The sequence below is a fragment of the Capra hircus genome, chromosome 15 (assembly GCF_001704415.2).
Source record: "Capra hircus breed San Clemente chromosome 15, ASM170441v1, whole genome shotgun sequence".
Lineage (NCBI taxonomy): Eukaryota > Metazoa > Chordata > Mammalia > Artiodactyla > Bovidae > Capra > Capra hircus.
In genome coordinates, this window is record NC_030822.1 from 9010579 (window position 1) to 9029995 (window position 19417).

General features: G+C 42.0%; 1 protein-coding gene across 5 annotated transcripts in view; it reads right to left on the reverse strand.

Annotated features, from left to right (window-relative positions):
- Positions 1–18868, reverse strand: part of ALKBH3 (alkB homolog 3, alpha-ketoglutaratedependent dioxygenase) — a 44642-nt gene extending 25774 nt beyond the window's left edge. Inside the window, exons 1-8 of one of the 5 annotated variants that reach the window (XM_018059220.1) lie at positions 18079–18867; positions 16843–16970; positions 16311–16441; positions 16106–16209; positions 14852–14886; positions 12453–12500; positions 6620–6723; positions 4973–5061 (exon numbers count right to left, since the gene is read on the reverse strand). In XM_018059220.1, the coding sequence (XP_017914709.1) occupies positions 4973–5061; positions 6620–6723; positions 12453–12500; positions 14852–14886; positions 16106–16209; positions 16311–16389 (459 nt within the window). In that variant the 5' untranslated portion in view covers positions 16390–16441; positions 16843–16970; positions 18079–18867. The other 4 variants (XM_005690132.3, XM_018059221.1, XM_018059222.1 and 1 more) reach the window with 4 other exon arrangements.

The window sequence follows — 19417 nt, forward strand, 5'->3', positions numbered from 1 at the left end:
CACAAAGCTCTGTATATTTAAAGCTATGGTTTCCCCAGTAGTCATATATGGATGTGAAAGCCGGACTATAAGGAAGGCTGAATGCAGCAGATTGATGCTTTCAAACTGTGGTGCTGGAGAAGACTCTTGAGAGTCCCTTGGACTGCAAGGAGATCAAACCAGTCAATCCTAAGGGAAATCAAACCTGAATACTCACTGGAAGGACAAATGCTGAAGCAGAAGCTACAATACTTTGGCCACCTGATGTGAACAGCTGACTCACTGGAAAAGACCCTGATGTGGGGAAAGTCATTAGTAGTCATTAAACATAGTCATTCCAGGATGTCTGGCTCTAGGTGAGTGATACCATCGTGATTATCTTGGTTGTGAAGATCTTTTTTTGTACAGTTCTTCTTAATATCTTCTGCTTCTGTTAGGTCCATACCATTTCTGTCCTTTATCGAGCCCATCTTTGCATGAAATGTTCCCTTGGTATCTCTAATTTTCTTGAAGAGATCTCTAGTCTTCCCATTCTGTTGTTTTCCTCTATTTCTTTGCATTGATGGCTGAGGAAGGCTTTCTTATCTCTTCTTGCTATTCTTTGGAACTCTGCATTCAGATGCTTGTATCTTTCCTTTTCTTCTTTGCTTTTCGCCTCTCTTCTTTTCACAGCTATTTGTAAGGCCTCCCCAGACAGCCATTTTGCTTTTTTGCATTTCTTTTCCATGGAGATGGTCTTGATCCCTGTCTCCTGTACAGTGTCACGAACCTCAGTCCATAGTTCATCAGGCACTCTATCTATCAGATCTAGTCCCTTAAATCTATTCCTCACTTCCAGTGTATAATCATAAGGGATTTGATTTAGGTCATACCTGAATGGTCTAGTGGTTTTCCCTATTTTCTTCAATTTTAAGTCTGAATTTGGTAATAAGGAGTTCATGATCTGAGCCACAGTCAGCTCCCGGTCTTGTTTTTGCTGACTGTATAGAGCTTCTCCATCTTTGGCTATAAAAAATATAATCAGTCTGATTTTGGTGTTGCTTATCTGGTGATGTCCATGTGTAGAGTCTTCTCTTGTGTTGTTGGAAGAGGAACTAAAAAGCCTCTTGATGAAAGTGAAACAGGAGAGTGAAAAAGTTGGCTTAAAGCTCAACATTCAGAAAACTAAAATCATGGCATCTGGTCCCATCACTTCACAGCAAACAGATGGGGAAACAGTGGAAACAGTGTCAGACTTTATTTTTTTGGGCTCCAAAATCACTGCAGATGGTGACTGCAGCCATGAAATTAAAAGACGCTTACTCCTTGGAAGAAAAGTTATGACCAACCTAGATAGCATATTCAAAAGCAGAGACGTTACTTTGGCAACAAAGGTCCTTCTAGTCAAGGTTTTTCCAGCAGTCATGTATGGATGTGAGAGTTGGACTGTGAAGAAAGCTAAGTGCCAAAGAATTGATGCTTTTGAACTGTGGTGTTGGAGAAGACTCTTGAGAGTCCCTTGAACTGCAAGGAGATCCAACCAATCCATTCTAGAGGAGATCAGCCTTTCTTTGGAAGGAATGATGCTGAAGCTGAAACTCCAGTACTTTGTCCACCTCATGCGAAGAGTTGACTCATTGGAAAAGACTGATGCTGGGAGGGATTAGGGGCAGGAGGAGAAGGAGACGACAGAGGATGAGATGGCTGGATGGCATCACTGACTCGACGGACGGGAGTTTGAGTGAACTCCCGGAGTTGGTGATGGACAGGGAGGCCTGGCGTGCTGCGATTCATGGGGTCGCAGAGTCGGACATGACTGAGCGACTGAACTGAACTGAAGCATAGTCAAGGATATTTAGTTCTTTCTCAAGGGCTATAGATAACTGTTTAGTCCCTAAGTCATATCTGACTCTTTTTGCGACCCCATGAACTGTAGCCCACCAAGCTCCTCTGTCCATGGGATTCTCCAGGCAAGACTACTACAGTGGGTTCCAATTTCCTTCTCTAGGGGATCTTCCCAACCCAGGGACTGAACCTGTGTATCTTAAGTCTCCTGTATTGGCAGGCCATTCTTTACCACTAGGACCACCTGGGAAGCTCGATACTGGGAAAGACTGAAGGCAAGAGGAGAAGACGGCAGCAGATGAGATGGTTGGAAAGACTCACTGATTCAACGACAAGAACTTGGGTGAACTCTGGGAGGTGGTGAGGGACAGGGAGGCCTAGCACGCTGCAGTCCATGTGATCGCAAAGAATCAGCCATGACTGAATGACAACAAGAAGCAGCTTATCTTCGTGGCGATAAAGATCAGATGCTAGAATCACACACTTCACAAGAAACACAAGAACGTAAAGGAGGAGGATAGCTTTTCGGCAATGTAACTGAGAAGCTAATTAGCACTTCCTTGACTTGCTCAGGGACTGAGCTAACACCAAGTCTGCATTATGTTTCTAAGTGAATATATTTTTTTTTCTTCGTTATTTTTGGTGGTGAAGTAAGTAGAAAAGGAGAAAACAAGGAATAATGAACTAGGGGATTAATTTAGACTCTCCAACCAATACTCTAAATACAGATCCCGCAGAACTGAAAGTCTAAATTAAAATCCAGCGTCATCTCACTGTTCAGTGAAGACATTCTATCCTTAAAAGACATTTGAGGAAAAGAGTATGAGAAAATACAAGGACCTATTTGATGGACTTCAAACAGTGTTTTGCAGAGACCCAGGTACCACAGAGATGCCTCTGGGACCACAGGAGGAGAAAGGAGGAGAGGTCAAGCTGGTGAGACTACCAGTCAGTGAGGGTACTCTTTTATTTCCACACAGTGGATTCATATAGGATTTAGTTTGGAAAAAAGACTAAAAGGGACTTCCCTGGTGGTCCACTGGTTAAGAATCCACCTTCCAGTGTACGGAACACGGGTTTGATCCCTGGTTAGGGAATAAGATCCCACATGCCTCAGGGCAACTAGCAAGCCCGCAAGCAGCAACTACTGATCCCATGCGCTCTAGAAGCCACCTGCCCATGCTCCACAATGACGGAAGCCTGCAAGTTGCAACTAGAGAAGCCCCCACGTGCTGCAACTAGCGAAAGCCTGCATGCTGCAATGAAAACCCAGTGCAGCCAAAACCAGACTAAAAGACGTTTAAGTACCTATGATTGAACCTCCTCCTTGCTATGGAATACTAAGCTTGAGGTAAAAACAACTTTAATATTAAACTAATATCCCCAACACATATATACACATTAGGGAATCTTCTCTTAAAAAATCTGAGAAAGGGACGTCTGTTTTGATTTTGTTCCAGATGGTATAAAACTAAATCTATTAGCAATAAGTACAAAGTTATGAGCCAGTCAAATTCAAATTAAAGAATTCTAATATGACAACCTTATGATACTACAATATGTTAATAATACAGCAAAATTAAATGTAGTATATGAATAACTGATTTTATTTTTATAGAGAAATTCTCTACATATATTTGCTTAAAAAGAAAAAAAGACTGGAACCAAATCATCAGATGGAAGCACTATTCAAAATTTTAATATTCTTCATATTTACCTGCAGTTTCTAAATTTTCAGTAATACAACACATATTACTTACAATATGAGAAAAGGGTTGTCATTTAAACAATTCTTTTGAAGAGCTGTCAAAATGTCCCCAAGCATAAGTGGTCACTCTACCTCAGCAGACCTTACATGTCTTATGTTTAATCTAAAGCAGTGGTTCTCAAGCAAGGTCAATTTGGAACCCCAACAGATGTTTAGCAACGTCCAGAGTCATTTTTGGCTGCCTTGACTGGGTAAGGGGTGCCTCTGGCATCTAGGGGGCAGAAGTCACAGATACGGCTAACCATCCTACAATGCGCAGGGCAACCGAACAACAAAGAGTTGTCGTGTTTGCAATGTCAGCGATACCAAGGTTGAGAAATCCTGTTCTGAAAGATCAGCTAGAATGAAAGAACTTCTTTCCCACAGGCTACTTAATCCTCAACTTCTCTGTTATAACTGTCGATAAGAAGATACACTAATTCTGACAGAAACATATCCAGCAGTTTATGTTGGACTGGCTTAGTTCGATTCTCTTCATGTTTCCAAGTCAATTTCAGATATAAAGGGTCTCCTCAGTACTTCCCTGGGTTACATTCTAAATGTAGCCTTAGAAACCAGAGCACCCATCTATCCCTTCATGTGAAAAAGTCATGTTCCCTTCAGTCAATACTTAATCCCTGAACATTTTAGTAAAAGGCTAGTTTATGATAAGAAATTACTAGGAGTTCTAAATGGGTCACATTTCTCTTTATTCCAATGCCATAAGCAAAACTCCATTTTCTTCAAAGTCTCCTTCAAAAAAAAAAACCACAAAAACCATATTATTATTTGCCAAAGGCAAGATTCCAAGGACTAAACAGAGAGCTATTTCTTGGATCTTAATTCCATCATCTGGATAAGCTTAATTTATACATTAGAATCTCTTCGTCTTTCATGGACATTTTTAAAAACACAAGAAGCAGTAGAGACAAGCCAAAGCAATGATAAGTATGAGAACTGCAGCCACAGAATGAATACAAAGTCAACAAGAAAAGCAACAGATTTTTCTCACAAATGGGAAAAGAGCCTGAGACATGGAAAGAAACATTCTGCCCTCACTGGTCAGTCGTAAGGATTTGGAACCAGAGCAAATATATACCAGGAGATACACAAAGGGCTATGGCAGAAAAGCTTGGGGAAGGAGGAGATTAGGAAAATAAATGATTCATTTCTCTGAAATCCTTGCGTCTGGTTCTAGTTTACCCTAGTTCCATTTTTTTTTTTCTCATCCTCTGACTTCATCTGTGGATCAAAAGCACATCCATGGTGATAAACACAAAGACTCAGTGTTTGAACTCAGAGGACTTTTTGAACTAGGAACCACCGCGCAGCTCCGCAAGGTCATTTATTGTTATTTCACAGTACTCTACAGGCACAGTATATCGTCTATAAAACTATATCAATAACAACATTCCAACATACGTGAGGATTTGGTTCCATAGTGATTCTTGAATAAGTGTAAGGAAGTTCTCCATACCATGCTGTAAGTCTTGGTTGCTGGTAAGTTACATCTAAGAAAGAAAATACAGGGCCTTTGAAAGGGTTCGATGCTATTTTACGTGTACCTACCGAGTGCCAACACCCTGCCTAGTAATGTATAGGGAGCTATGAGAAATACAAAGGAAGAGGCAGGATGGGCTCTGACCCAAGTTCCACCTTCATAAAGGGCACGGGACCTCAGGAGTGGCATGGCGACAGCTAAAAGGATGGGAAGAAAGGGTATACTGGCAGAACCAGTACGAGTGAAGCTCTGGGGTAAGAATGCGTGTGACCCATTTGTGTCAGTGGTGACACAAACCAGAGTGAAGGAGTCACACCGCAGGACAGAGGATTCACATTAGGGAGGGCCTAAGATGCAGGACATGGAGTTTGAACCCTTGCAGGTAGGAAATTGTGGCATGAACGTCCATACAGGAAACAAAACCAACTGTTCACCCATGTGCCACCACTATCTAAGCCCTTTTAATTCCAAATAAAGAAAAAGGTGCTCTGACCCACCATAGCACATATTTAATTTTAATCAGAAGTTTTTGATGTCCACTTTATAATTAAAGAAGGAGCTACCCACAGATCTGCTATTTTTCCCTACAACTGACTGCAACCACTACAACAACAATAATAATAAAAGCAGTTAACATTCACTGAAGGCTTACTATGTGCCAAGTATTCTGTTAAGTACGTTATCAGGCACTGTCTCATTTAATTATCACAACAACCTTGCAAGATAGGTATTATTATTAGCTCTATTTTCTTGATCAGAAAAATTAAGAATCAGAAAATTACTTAGCTATATCATTTGTCTAAAATAAACAATCACTTTGAAAGAGCCAGCAATTGAAGCTAAGTCTGTCACCAAAAGCCCTGCTGTAGAAACTGCTGGGAATTAGAAGGCTGCCCTGAAAGAGCCGACTCTCCTTCTGATGCTTGTTACAAAAGTGATGCCAGTATACTTTGCCTCTTTCTCCACAGAAAATTTAAAATCACTCAATGTTCCAGGAAAAAAAGAAAGATTCTATGCTAGAGCACCAACGCCCCCCAGTGACCACCTTTGGTACAGCAGGTACTGCTGCTTGTGTAGCACCCACTCCAAGTCAGGCAATCTTACAAGCTCAGGAGAATGCTGCAAATCCTGAAGCTAAAGGAGACTTCTAGTGAGACTAGAGTGACAACAAAAAGATGATGGAAAGAACAGATGCCGAACAGAATCAGAAAAAAACAAGTTCTAGAAGCTTCTATGAAGAAAGAGGGAAGCTGGCATTGTCTGAAGTAATGAACAGTGATCAAACACTAAGGGAGATAAGCACGTCAACCACAGCTCAGCCAAACCAAACTTCCTTCCTTTCCTTGAAAGCCCACCTCTGCCACACACTGAGGACCATGCGCTGTGTCTTCTGCGAGGAACACTCTGCCCTGTCCCCTTTGGCGAATTCCTGCCTCTGCTTAGGGTTCCAGTTAGGCTTTGAACATCTGTGCAAATCTGGCTGTGATGCCAAGACGCAAGCGTACTGGAAAACAATCTGGAAAGGAGGGCCAAACATCAACAACTGTGATCCCAAGATATCCACTTACCGTCTCTGATGCCGGTCCTCTGCTTCCAGGGAACATCCCGACAAAGCTGTTCAAACACTGAGTTGGCCTCTTTCAAGTCAACGAAGCCAGGACACAAACACACCCTGGAGGCAGAAAGAACAGCTCCTAACTAAAGAACACAGAAGACGGGTGGACTCCAACCATCAGCGGAGTAAACGAATCTGGACGATGCTTCCTTTCGTGGGTAGATGAAATCATCTTGCCACACCCCCAGAGGGTGGTATCATCCAGATCATGATGCTCCAGATGAAAAACCAATCTCTGCCAAGTTAAGACAGGCAATAAAACAGGCAATGAAGGATAAGGAGGTACACGACAGCTTTCACAGACATGGTTCAAATACTACCCCAGCACTGCTGGGCTGTGAAACCTTGGACGAGTTACTTAACCTCTCGGAACCTTGGCTTTTCTCATCTGTCACACAAAGATGATCTCCACCTGATAGCATCATTGTGAAAAGCAGAATAATAAAATGCTTGGCCCTGTGTTACTTTAACAATTGACAGTCTTCCGAGACTATGCCAATCGTAGGGAAAGCAATCATTTATAACTATAACAAACTAAAGATATCCAAACGAGGATTTTTTATCTCACTGAATAGACACTCATTTCAACAATGCCAAGTCAGCTCAGAATTGTTTTGGATATCTTTTTTTCTCTCCTTTACTGAGGTATAGTATAATATACTGTAAAATTCAACTTAGTGTAATGTCTTCAAGGTTTATCCATGTTGTAGCACATTATCAAAACAACATTTCTTTTTATGGTGGAATAAAATATTCCATTATATAGATATAACACCTTTTGTTTGTCCATTCACCAATTGATGGAGATTTGAGTTGTTTCTACTTTTGTCTATTTTGAAGGCTGCTATGAACCTTCACACACAAGTCTTTGTATGGATGTATGTTTTCATTTCTCTTGAAATCAGATAGCTAAGCGTGAAACTGCTGGGTCATGTGATAAAGGTATGCTTAACTTTTTAAGAAACCACCAAACTTTTTTCTAAGTGGACTGTACTATTTTACATTCCACCAGGAATAGAGGAAGGCTCTAGTTTTTCCACTTTCTCTCTTATAATAACACTTATTGCTGTCTTTTTGACTGTGGAAATTCTAGTGAATATAAAGTGGTATATCACTGTGGTTTTGATTTCAATGTCCCTAATATAAGATTTCATTTTAACAATGCATTTGAATTTCTGGATAACTTTCTTAAGAAATGTTCTGAAAGACAGGAACATGCTCTTCTACAGCCTTGCTGGTAATAAATTTTCACTCTTTGAAGGTACGTGTGATTTTTTTTTTAACAGTTTAACAAGGAATTTTTTTATTTTAACCAGCTGTACAGTTTACAATGTTTGATCTGAATTATTATTTTGTTTCCAGTCTTACTGAGATATAATGGACATACAGCACTGTGTAAGGTTCCAGTGTAAAGCATAATAATTCGGCTTACACGTATTGTGAGTTGATATTTTAAAGAGCTCACCTGAAGCCATACCAGGTTAACAATGACATGTAACAAAAAGAATGCAACTGGTTTCCTTGTGTGACTATTAAACTTGCTCTAAAAGGGAAGTTCTGAAAACGGAAGTTCCGAAAAGGGTTTTAACAATGGCAGTGCCACTGGACTAACTACAGAGACTTCCAAATGCAAAAGCTACTCTTTCTAAGCAATTCACTTAGATACATGAATTCTGATTTCTTTAAACATCTCCTTAATTTACAGTAACATGCCCTAAGGTGATGCTTTCAAAATGAAATAATGGCTACAGCCTAACATACCCTAAACTGCATATGCTTCAATATTATTGAAATCTACCTTTATATAGCAATACAATATAACTTAACATATACTATATATAATAATGCATGATTAACATAATAATCCATGCAATAATAAGCAATCCCCTTCGTGGATCACAGTCTTGTCATGGTGAAGGGGTCTGTGTAACTCAATGAAGCTATAAGCCATGCTGTGCAGGGCCACCCAAGACAGATGGCGCACAGGGCAGAGTTGTGACAGAACCCGGCACACTGGAGGAGGAAGCGGCACCCACCCTAGGATTCTTGCTGCAAGAACCCAGTGAGCAGCGTGAAAAGACAAAAAGATACGACACCAGAAGACGAGCCCCCTCCCCCCTACCCAGGTCTGAAGGTACCCAACATGTTATTAGAGAAGAGCAGAGGGCAATTACTAAAAGCTCCAGAGAGAATGAAGTGGTTGGGTAAAAGCAGAAATGTCGCTCAGCTGCGGATGTGTCTGGTGGGGAAAGTAAAGTCCAATGCTGTAAAGAACGGTATTTCATAGGAACTTGGAATGTTAGATCCATGAATCAAGGTAAACTGGACATGGTCAAGCTGGAGATAGTAAGACTGAACATTGACATGTTACGGATCAGTGAACCAAAATGGATCAGTGAACTAAAATGAATTAAATTCACAAACAGGTGAATTTAGTTCAGATGATCATGATATCTACTACTGTGGACAAGAATCCTTTAGAAGAAGTGGAGTAGCCCTCGCAGTCAACAGAAGAGTCCCAAATGCAGTACTTGAGTCCAACCTCAAAAATGACAGAATGATCTTAGTTCATTTCCAAGGCAAACCATTCAATAATACAGTCATCCAAGTCTATGCCCCAACAACTGATGCCGAAGAAGCTGAAGTTGACTGGTTCTATGAAGATCTACAACACCTTCTAGAACTAACACACAAAAAAGATGTTCTTTTCATCATAGGGGATTGAAATGCAAATGTAGGAAGTCAAGAAATACCCAAAAGTGAAAGTGAAAGTCAGTCAGTCGTGTCCGACTTTTTGTGACCCTATGGACTATACAGTCCATGGAATCCTCCAGGCCAGAATACTGAAGTGGGTAGCCTTTCCCTTCTCCAGGGGATCTTCCCAAACCAGGGATCAAACCTAGGTTTCCCACATTGCAGGCAGATGCTTTATCAGCTGAGCCACCAGGGAAGCCCAAGAATACTGGAGTGGGTAGCCTTTCCCTTCTCCAGCGTATCTTCCCAACCCAGGAATCAAACTGGGTTCTCCTGCATTGCAGGCAGATGCTTTACTAGCTGAGCTACCAGGGAAGTCCACAAAAAATACCCCAAATAACAGGTAAGTTTGGCCTTAGAGTACAAAACGATGCAGGGCAAAGGCTATTAGTTTTGTCAAGAGAACATGCTGGTCATAGCAAACACCCTTTTCTAACAACTCCAAAGATGACTTTATGCATGGACCTCACCAGATGGTCAAAACTGAAATCAGATTCTGTTCTTTACAGCTCAAGATGGAGAAACGCTATACAGGTAGCAAAAACAAGACCTGGAGCTGACTGTGGCTCAGATCATGAGCTCCTTATTGCAAAATTCAGGCTTAAATTGAAGATAGTAGTGAAAACCACTATACCATTCAGGTATGACCTAAGTCAAACCCTTTACGATTGTACAGTGGAGTGACGAATAGATTCAAAGTGTTAGATCTGGTAGACACAGTGCCTGCAGAGCTACGGACTCTATATAGGAGGTGGTGACCAAAACAATCCCAAAGAAAAAGAAATGCAAGAAGGCAGTTGTTGTCTGAGGAGGCTTTACCAAGAGCTGAGGAAAGAAGAGAAGCAAAAGGCAATGGAGAAAGGGGAAGACACACCTAACTGAATGCAGAGTTCCAGAGAACAGCAAGGAGAGATAAGAAGGCCTTCTTCAGTGAACAATGCAAAGAAATAGAGGAAAACAATAGAAGGGGAAAGACTAGAGATCTCTTCAAGAAAACTGAGATACCAAGGGAACATTTCATACAAAGATGGGCTCAAGAAGGACAGAAACATTAAGGATCTAACAGAAGCAGCAGAGATTAAGAAGAGGTGACAAGAGTACACAGAAGAACTATACAAAAAAGGTCGTAATGACCAGGATAACCATGATGGTGTGGTCATTCACCTAGAGCCAGACATCTTGGAGTGTGAAGTCAAGTGGGCCTTAGGAAGCATTACTGCAAACAAAGCTAGTGCAGGTGAGAGAATTCCAGCTGAGCTGTTTAAAATCCTAAAAGATAATGCTGTTAAAGTGCTGCACTCAGTATGTCAGCAAATTTGGGAAACTCAGCAGTGACCACAGGACTGGAAAAGGTCAGTTTTCATTCCAATCCCAAAGAAGGGCAATGTCAAAGAATGTTCAAACTATCATACAATTGCACTCATTTCATATGATAACAACATTATACTCAAAATCTTCCAAGTAGGCTTTAGCAGTACATTAACTAAGAATGTCCAGATGTACAAGCTGGGTCTTGAAGAGGCAGAGGAACCAGAGATCAAATTGCCAACATTTGCTGGATCATGGAGAAAGCAAGGGAATTCCAGAAAAATATCTACCTCTGCTTCATTGACTATGCTAAAGCCTGTGACTCTGCGGATCACAATGAACTGTGGAAAATTCTTCAAGAGATGGGAGTACCAGACCACCTTACCTGTCTCCTGAGAATGTGGGTCAAGAAGCAACAGTTAGAACCAGACATAGAACAAGGGACTGCTTCAAAACTGGGAAAGGAGCACATCAAGGCTGTATATTGTCCCCCTGCTTATTTAACTTATATGCAGAGTACATCAGGTGAAATGTCGGGCTGGATGAAGCTTGAGCTGGAATCAAGATTGCCACGAGAAATATCAACAACTTCAGATATGCAGATGATACCACTCTACTGGCAGAAAGTGAAGAGGAAATGAAGGGCCTCTTGATGAAGGTGAAAGAGGAGAGTGAAAAAGCTGGCTTGAAACTCAACATTCAAAAAACTAAGATCATGGCATCTGGTCTTATCACTTCATGGCAAATAGAAGGGGAAAAAGCAGAAGCAGTGACAGATTTTTTTTCTTGGGCTCCAAAAATCACTGGGGATGGTGACTATAGCCATGAAATTATAAGACACTGGCTCCTTGGAAGGAAAGCTATGACAAACCTAAATAGCGTATTAGAAAGCAGGACTATCACCTTGCTGACAAAGGTCCGTATAGTCAAAGCTACGGTTTTTCCAGTACTCATTACAGATGTGAGAGCTGGACCACAAAAAAGGCTGAGCACCAAAGAACTGATCCTTTCAAATCGTGAGGCTGGAGAAGACTCTTGAGAGTCCCCTGGACTGAAAGGAGGTCAAACCAGTCAATCCTAAAGGAAATCATTCCTGAATATTCATTGGGAGGACTGACGCTGAAGCTCCAATACTTTGGCCATATGACGTGAAGAGCTGACTTGTTGGAAAAGACCCTGATGCTGGGAAAGACTGAAGGCAAAAGGAAAAGCAGATGGCAGGGGGTGAGATGGTTAGACAGCATCACCAGCTCAACAGACATGAGTATGAGCAAACTCCGGGAAACAGTGGAAGACAAAGGAGCCCGGCACGCTACAGTCCACGGGGTCCAAAGAGTCGGACCTGACTTAGCGACTGAACAACAACTACAACAACCCAACAATAATATATCACTCACAGCACAGAAGTTGAGACCAGACTCAACTTTAATATTAAACTGCCATGTAACACTAGGACAAAGTATTGACTCTCCCTGGACCTCATTTCCTCACATGAACAACAGGAGAAGTAACAGTTATACTATACCTGACAGAGAGGTGATGAAAATGTTTTGAAGCTAGTATAAAAGGAGATATTACCACATATTTGCTCTCCAGGAATTTAAGGGGCAGATGTTACATACTTTAATCAAGGTTAACATTCTACAAGGAAAACATTCTAAATATTTCAAAAGACTTGAAGTAAGTGATTAACTATAGTACCTTTCTAGTGAGAATTCACTTACCTAGATATGCCTGTGGGTGACATGCTGATTTCATACACACCCTCTTTACTAAAGAAACCAAGAAAACAAAGATTTATTAGTACCAAGTTAAACAACATACTGCACGTAGTAGAAGGAAGAGTTGTCCTTCGGAGTGCACAAAGTCCCAGCTCACCAAAACCACTTCCCGATAAGGGTGCCCAATGAGGGAAATATAGCCCCACCTTCTTCTACCACTGAGATAAGGGGTAAGATGGTGGTAACCATTAATGGCACTGGGTATAGAATCCTGACAAAATCAGGCCGTGAAGGCAAAGGCCACGATAAAGTAAATTCTTATTCTATACATTCATATTTCACCCATAATTCAGGTTGATGTGGCATAGGAATCATCATAAAAAGGGACGCCAAATTGAGCATCCCCTCTATTGAGCAATAGAGATATACGGAACAAAAGTAGAAGGTCCCCATGATAGAGCTCCACCTCATAAAAGTTGCCACAGACTCAGCATCCTCAGGGTAATTACTGCTTGGAATCTCCTGAATATACCACCACATGTCTGATCCCACGCTCTTCTACATGCTGGCATGTGTCCCCACTATCTAGCACCCCCAATCCAACTCGCCCCCAGCTTCGGTCCAGTGGAAAATTCTAATTCATCCTTCAGAATCTCAGCTCAGTATCACTTTGTCTAAGTCTTTCCTGACCTGTGATCCAGTCAAATAACGTTACATAGCTCATCCTCTGTGACCACTACACCTCACCTAGAAGTATACTGTTCCAAGATAGTCACGATCACGATTTGTCAGACTACATGTCTATTTCATTTACTAGACTATGAGCTGCTGCAGGGCTGGAATGGGTGACTTTTCTGTCTCCTAGTGCCTAGCACACAACAGATGAAGAGTAAAAAGTTTACTGAACTTAATCAAATGTATGAAAGTACAAAACTGTTACAGAAGGGGACGTCATGGTAAGAAATGTGATCCAGATTGGATAGGTGTTTCTGTCCAGATAGCTGTGTCAGACGCTTCTCACAGAGATAAGTTATGGAGAATAATATAAAGGGACAGTATTTACGTCATCCTTTTCCAGGTGACTTAGCAGTTCATAATCTCTGAGCTGGGCCCTTTAGGTGGATGTGTAAGCCACTCTGAGCCAAAATGTAGGCAGAGTTATTATCATAAACATATAGCATGCTTCAAAATATTAGTTGGCTATAAAACTTCCTAGAGTGCTCATATTTCAGTGCTATATTTTGGGCCATATTTAGAAAATGGTTCACTCCAAATATCAGGGATGTTTTTGGCTATTAAAAAAATCTAGCATAACTAATTTTAGATAAACAGAATTAACAAACCCTATGGTCAAGTAGGAATGAGTACCATCATTTTTTGTCTCTGTCTTGGAAATTCACAATTGTCCCTTTTTTTCAACCTGAATGTCCCATTTGTAGCTTGTAACAGGTTTCTTGGCTTTGTTTCTTTTCCTTACCATCAATGGAGGCAGTATCACATTTGTACTTGCAAAACAAAGACTGTTAAAGCTACCAGATTGGGTCTCAAGTGACTATATAGTCCAACCTCTTAATATTACAGGCAAGGAAACACAAGTCCAGAGAGACAGTAATAACTTACCTAAGGACTAGTTACATAGCTGACTAGTGGCCAGGCCACAACTACACACCCTCTCTGAAAATATGATGATACTTGTGTTAATTTCAAACTTTTCTAAGATATACAAGTTGACCTGCAAATAGCCAAACAGCTTAATACTTGCTCATGAGCAATAGTACACATATAATGTTAATTTGCTAAAATAAAAGCATGCTTTCTACAGATAATTTATCTGCATTAGATGGAAATTGAGAAGCAAGACAAGAGAAATCAAAGCATCTTTCATCATTTTAAAAAATAATACTTTTAGACACAGATCAATATAAGAGAAATGTTTATTATCATTTAATGGCTCTGGAACAATTCTGTGGTTTTAATAAATGAACTGTAAAATCTTCTAGATTTCTAGCAGTTTTCATAGCACTGCTAATAAATTGATACTAAAAGGTTTTTTGAAGAACCATGTTTCAATGACTGAGGAAAAAAATTCCTCTGTGTCTTTACGTAAGAGATATTTTAGCTCCTATCTGTATATATGTTAGTCAAACAGAGTCAGGAAATCTACACCAGTCTGAGTTTAAGGAACAGATATCTTGTTGCACTTTCCACACCATCAGCAAATTCAAAAAGGCTTCTCAAAAGACCAGGTTTAAAGATATCTGAGACAGGGATATCCCAGCTTAAAATTTAAGACACTAATTGGCCATTATCTTTTCCAGATGGAAAAACCAGGCCAAGGGAAAGATCTGGGGCTCTCCATTTCACTGTGGGCAACAGTTCCAGGAGGGCAGCAGTGTACTTACTCAATCACTCGTGGCTCTGGGGCTCTGCGTACCACCTGCAGAGAAACGGTCAGATATTATTTCTGAATGATTCCTAATCCCCAGGGAGGTTTCCTTGCAGAATTATGGTATCCTTTCATTCCTAGTTAAAATAAAGCAGGTTTAAAACTATCCCTGTTTTATTCTAAGCTCTTCGTATCCCACCAGAAACTTCTGGGTCTACTCTTCTTAGAACTACTCCAGAGTGACTAGTAGGCAGTAAAGGATGACAAAATTGGAATTAATGTGTTTTCCTAGCAGTAAGCACTCTGAAGAAAAACATTCTTTCCAAGGGATTTTTAAAAACAGAAGACATACTAGGAAATACGAGGTTTTAATCATTATTTATGCAATCATTACTACAGCAAGATACCTGATTTTTAGCTCCTTTTCCCCATGTTATTAAAAACAGCAACTCTTCCCCGTTTCTTACATTTTTCCCAGTGGGATTAAGCAATTCAGTAGCTAAAATTTCAATCCAATTCCATAGATATTTGATACACTAGCATTTTTAGGACTGTTAGAACTTAGATGGAGAAGGCAATGGCACCCCACTCCAGTACTCTTGCCTGGAAAATCCCAGGGATGAGGGAGCTTGGTGGGCTGCAGTCTATGGGGTCGTACAGAGTCGGACACAACTGAAGCGACTTAGCAGCAGCAGCAGAACTTAGATAACTAATGCAAACTCTAGTCATGGTATCGGAGAAGGCACTGGCACCCCACTCCAGGACTCTTGCCTGGAAAATCCCACAGATGGAGGAGCCTGGTGGGCTCCAGTCCATGGGGTCGCTAAGAGTCAGACACGACTGAGCGACTTCACTTTCACTTTTCACTTTCATACACTGGAGAAGGAAATGGCAACCCACTCCAGTGTTCTTGCCTGGAGAATCCCAGGGACGGGGGAGCCTGGTGGGCTGCTGTCCATGGGGTCGCATAGAGTCAGACACGATTGAAGCGACTTAGAAGTAGCAGCAGTAGTCATGGTATAACCTCTAGTCACAGTACATCCCCTTGGCAAAAAAAAAGGCAAGTATATATGCCTATAAATTGGGGGAAGACTACTAAGAATTCTCAGACATACTAAGAAATTAATACTCCACGTTTCATTATTACTACAGACCTTTCAGTTCTCTATTAGTGAGCTTATTCAATCACTATTTATTTGAGTGTCTACTATGGGACTGTTGCTTTTATAAATAAATGTTTGTTACTGTTGAAGAAGAAACAAGAATTTACCTCCTGGGGTTCTTTGAACACAAACTGTCTGTCAGACAGATGCTGCTCCTTGTTCATCCAGGTTTTACCAGGTCTCTGTTGAAGATTGTTCTCAGCAGTGGGAGCTGAAAAGAGAGAAGATTCAAACCTTAACATTAATTAAAAGAGAACGATACTGGTCCACACACACACACACAAAAACAGGAGATTCCCCACAGTTCCTTGCCTGGCTGAGCAGTGGCCTGGCTCTTAGCAGGACCAGCCCAGGCTCCCTGCACTCGGGCTCGCCGTCTTTTGTCCTCCATGCTGACCGAGACTTCTACTGTTTCATTTCTGATTCAAACTACACAGTGGTATCTGTTTAAAGGAAAACAAACAAACAAACACGCTTTAAGTTGGGGTTGTGAAAGCTTTGACTACCAAGCTTTGACTATAATCCTTTCAAGTAGATGAGATGACTTAATAGCAATCAGCGCTTCTACATAAAATCAACTCTGAGATCACAACATCTCAATCAGGAGCCTACTAAGTTACTTGGGGATGCTGCTTTTAATGTTTATCTTTTGCAATGTTTATCTTTTAATGATTTAGCTTATTGAAGTACTTTCACTTCATTCACAAGAAAGTAGATATTAAGAAATTCTATAACCAGGATCTACCATAAACCACATTATTATTAGTCCCCCAAGACAACAACACAACAGAACTGTGATATGCCACCTACATGAAGATTCAGAAATAGGCTAAAACTCAGTTACCCAGGGCATTTCCATACTCCATCATCACAGGCTGCATCAAACTTCCCTTGAAGCTTGTCAAAAACACCTATGGCCTGTCTCAGAAGATTTGATGTTGGATGGATACAGCTGTCTGTCACTGAAACAAGCTTTGTAGAAAACGATGATAAACAGATGTGTAAGGGCCACGAGGTTAAGTGGTTCACCCAGCGTCACTCAGGAAATCAACAGGTAATTAACGATCAAATTTTATCACGTTCCAGCCTTAAGTAAAAAATCCACACCATAATGACCAGTAATATTAATTTGACATTTTTGCCAGTAAAAGTCTAGCCCACATCAAAAACAGAGCATACACATCGGCAAAACCAAACGAAATCCAACGAGAACGGTGGAGGCACGTACGGACTTATAGTCCATTTTTTCATAGGTCCAAGACAACTTCACTCCAAAGTTCTCAAAGGTTAACAGGCTCTTTTTAATAGCTTGTTTAGCCTACAAATTCCCAGCCCCACCCCCAGACTTTCTGACTCAGTAGAACTAAGCTGGTCTTGGGAATCTGTATGTTTAACAAATTCTCCCAAGTGATAAGCATGTAAGTTTTCTTATTTAATAAGTGGACAGAGGACGGAGGCTGCCATCTGCCCACAGAGTTAAGGGCAGAACCAAATACCTACTCTCCAGTCCCACATGATTTGTAGAGGAACCTTTTAAACCGTAACGCGACAACCAGCTATCATTCTTGCTGTGTTCACAGGGGAGCGATGTGTTGTTACGTGCGCCGCACGGCTGCTGAAAATACAGATTCCAGAACCCCATCCCAGACAGACTGAATCTGCGAAGTCTCGGAAACTATTAACTAACCCCCACCTTCCACGCCGAGATTCTTTACCCGAATTAAGCACGAGAACCCCGCTTCCAGGGCCAAGAGCGAGCGCTCCGGCGGCAGCCAAAGGACTCGCTTTGAATCCGAATCTGACCCTTCCCAGCGGCGTGGCCTGAGGTAAATGCCTTCCCCTTTCCGAGTCAGTTTCCTCCTCTGTCAACAGAGGAGCCAATACCTCTCTCACGGTCCGAGTGAGAATTAACCGATGCTCGAAGGTGAAAGAGTCTGGTCCTCTCAATAAGGCGTAAGCAACTTTATTTTAGACCCGTTTCACCCCACACACACCAACGGGAGGCCCTGAATGAAGTCCCCTGAGGAAGGGACCGCAGGACGGTCCCCACAAGTCGCAGCGACAGGCCGGGAGGCCGCACCTGCCAGAGGAGATGGGCGCGCAGGTTTTAAAGCCGCTCTTGCTAAAGCGAACCCCACGCTGCCTCGGGCCTGCTCTGCCGCCAGCGGTCTGTGGGAATCTCACGACCCCGGCCCGACTCCAGCACTTCCCCGCCGCAGGAGCACGGCGGCAAGCACGTCCTCTGACGTCACGCGCCGCCGCCGCCTCTTCCGGCGCCACAGCCCGGATCTCCGGGCGGCTCGGCGTCCCTCGAGCCGAAAGGGCCGTGTCTCTGAAGGTAAAGGTGGCAGCGCTGGGGTTCGAGGGGAACCCAGAGATTAAGGGTGCGGTGGAGCCCCGTTAAGTGTGGGCTGTGGCGATGGTGAGGATGAAGACGTTTCTTCTGCCGAAGTCCCACACCCCTAACAAAAGACGAGAGACTTCCAAGCGCCGGCTACTTTGGTCCGTCCCGGAAGAGCGACCGAGCCCCAGCGGAAGGGCGAAGGCGTTGGGGGACCTGGTCATGATGCGCTGAGCAACAGGGTTTGACTTTTATCCTGAACTCCACTGAGAGTCTGAGATGCACCTCGTTTGTTTTCCCTGCAGCCGGTGCAGACTTCTATCATAGTACTGAGAATAGGACCGCGCCCTATTTGCAAACAAAGTTTGCTTGAGAGAAGAGATCTGAGTTTCAGGCTATACACCCTTATACTTGGTGTATAATCTAGGTCGGGTACCCTGCTTTTTTATGAAATGGGCATAGCTTTTCTGTAGGGAGGATTAAATGAGATAATGTATTTACAGAATTTAGCACGATGCCTGGAACACAATAGAAACTTAATAAATGTTAAGTGTTTTCAATCTGTCTGAGTTCTGGAGAAACATCTTTAAGTAGCCGTGTTAAATCACGTACCTTACAGTGTGAAGGCTTCCCTGGTGGCTCAGATGGTAAAGCGTCTGCCTGCGATGCCTGGGTTCGATCCCTGGGTTGGGAAGATCTCCTGGAGAAGGAAATGGCAACCCACTCCAGTACTCTTGCCTGGAAAATCCCATGGACGAAGGAGCCTGGTGGGCTAGAGTCCATGGGGTCGCAAAGAGTCAGACATGACTGAGTCACTTCACTTCACTTCACTTTACAGTGTGAAAATAGCAGAAGTAGTGCTAAATTAACTACACCTTGTGCAAGTTATACTGTGGAAGTATTTAAAATAAACTTTGTGTTATATAGTGCTTAACCTGCAGGAAGCTCAGTATACCCCATCAACAACCCTACGTTGTTGCTACTATCAAATCTAATTTCACAGCATCCGTTACTCTTTATTATACTTTGTGACATTGAAGGGGAAAGGATTTATCCTTGAACTGAGAGGAGAGAAAAG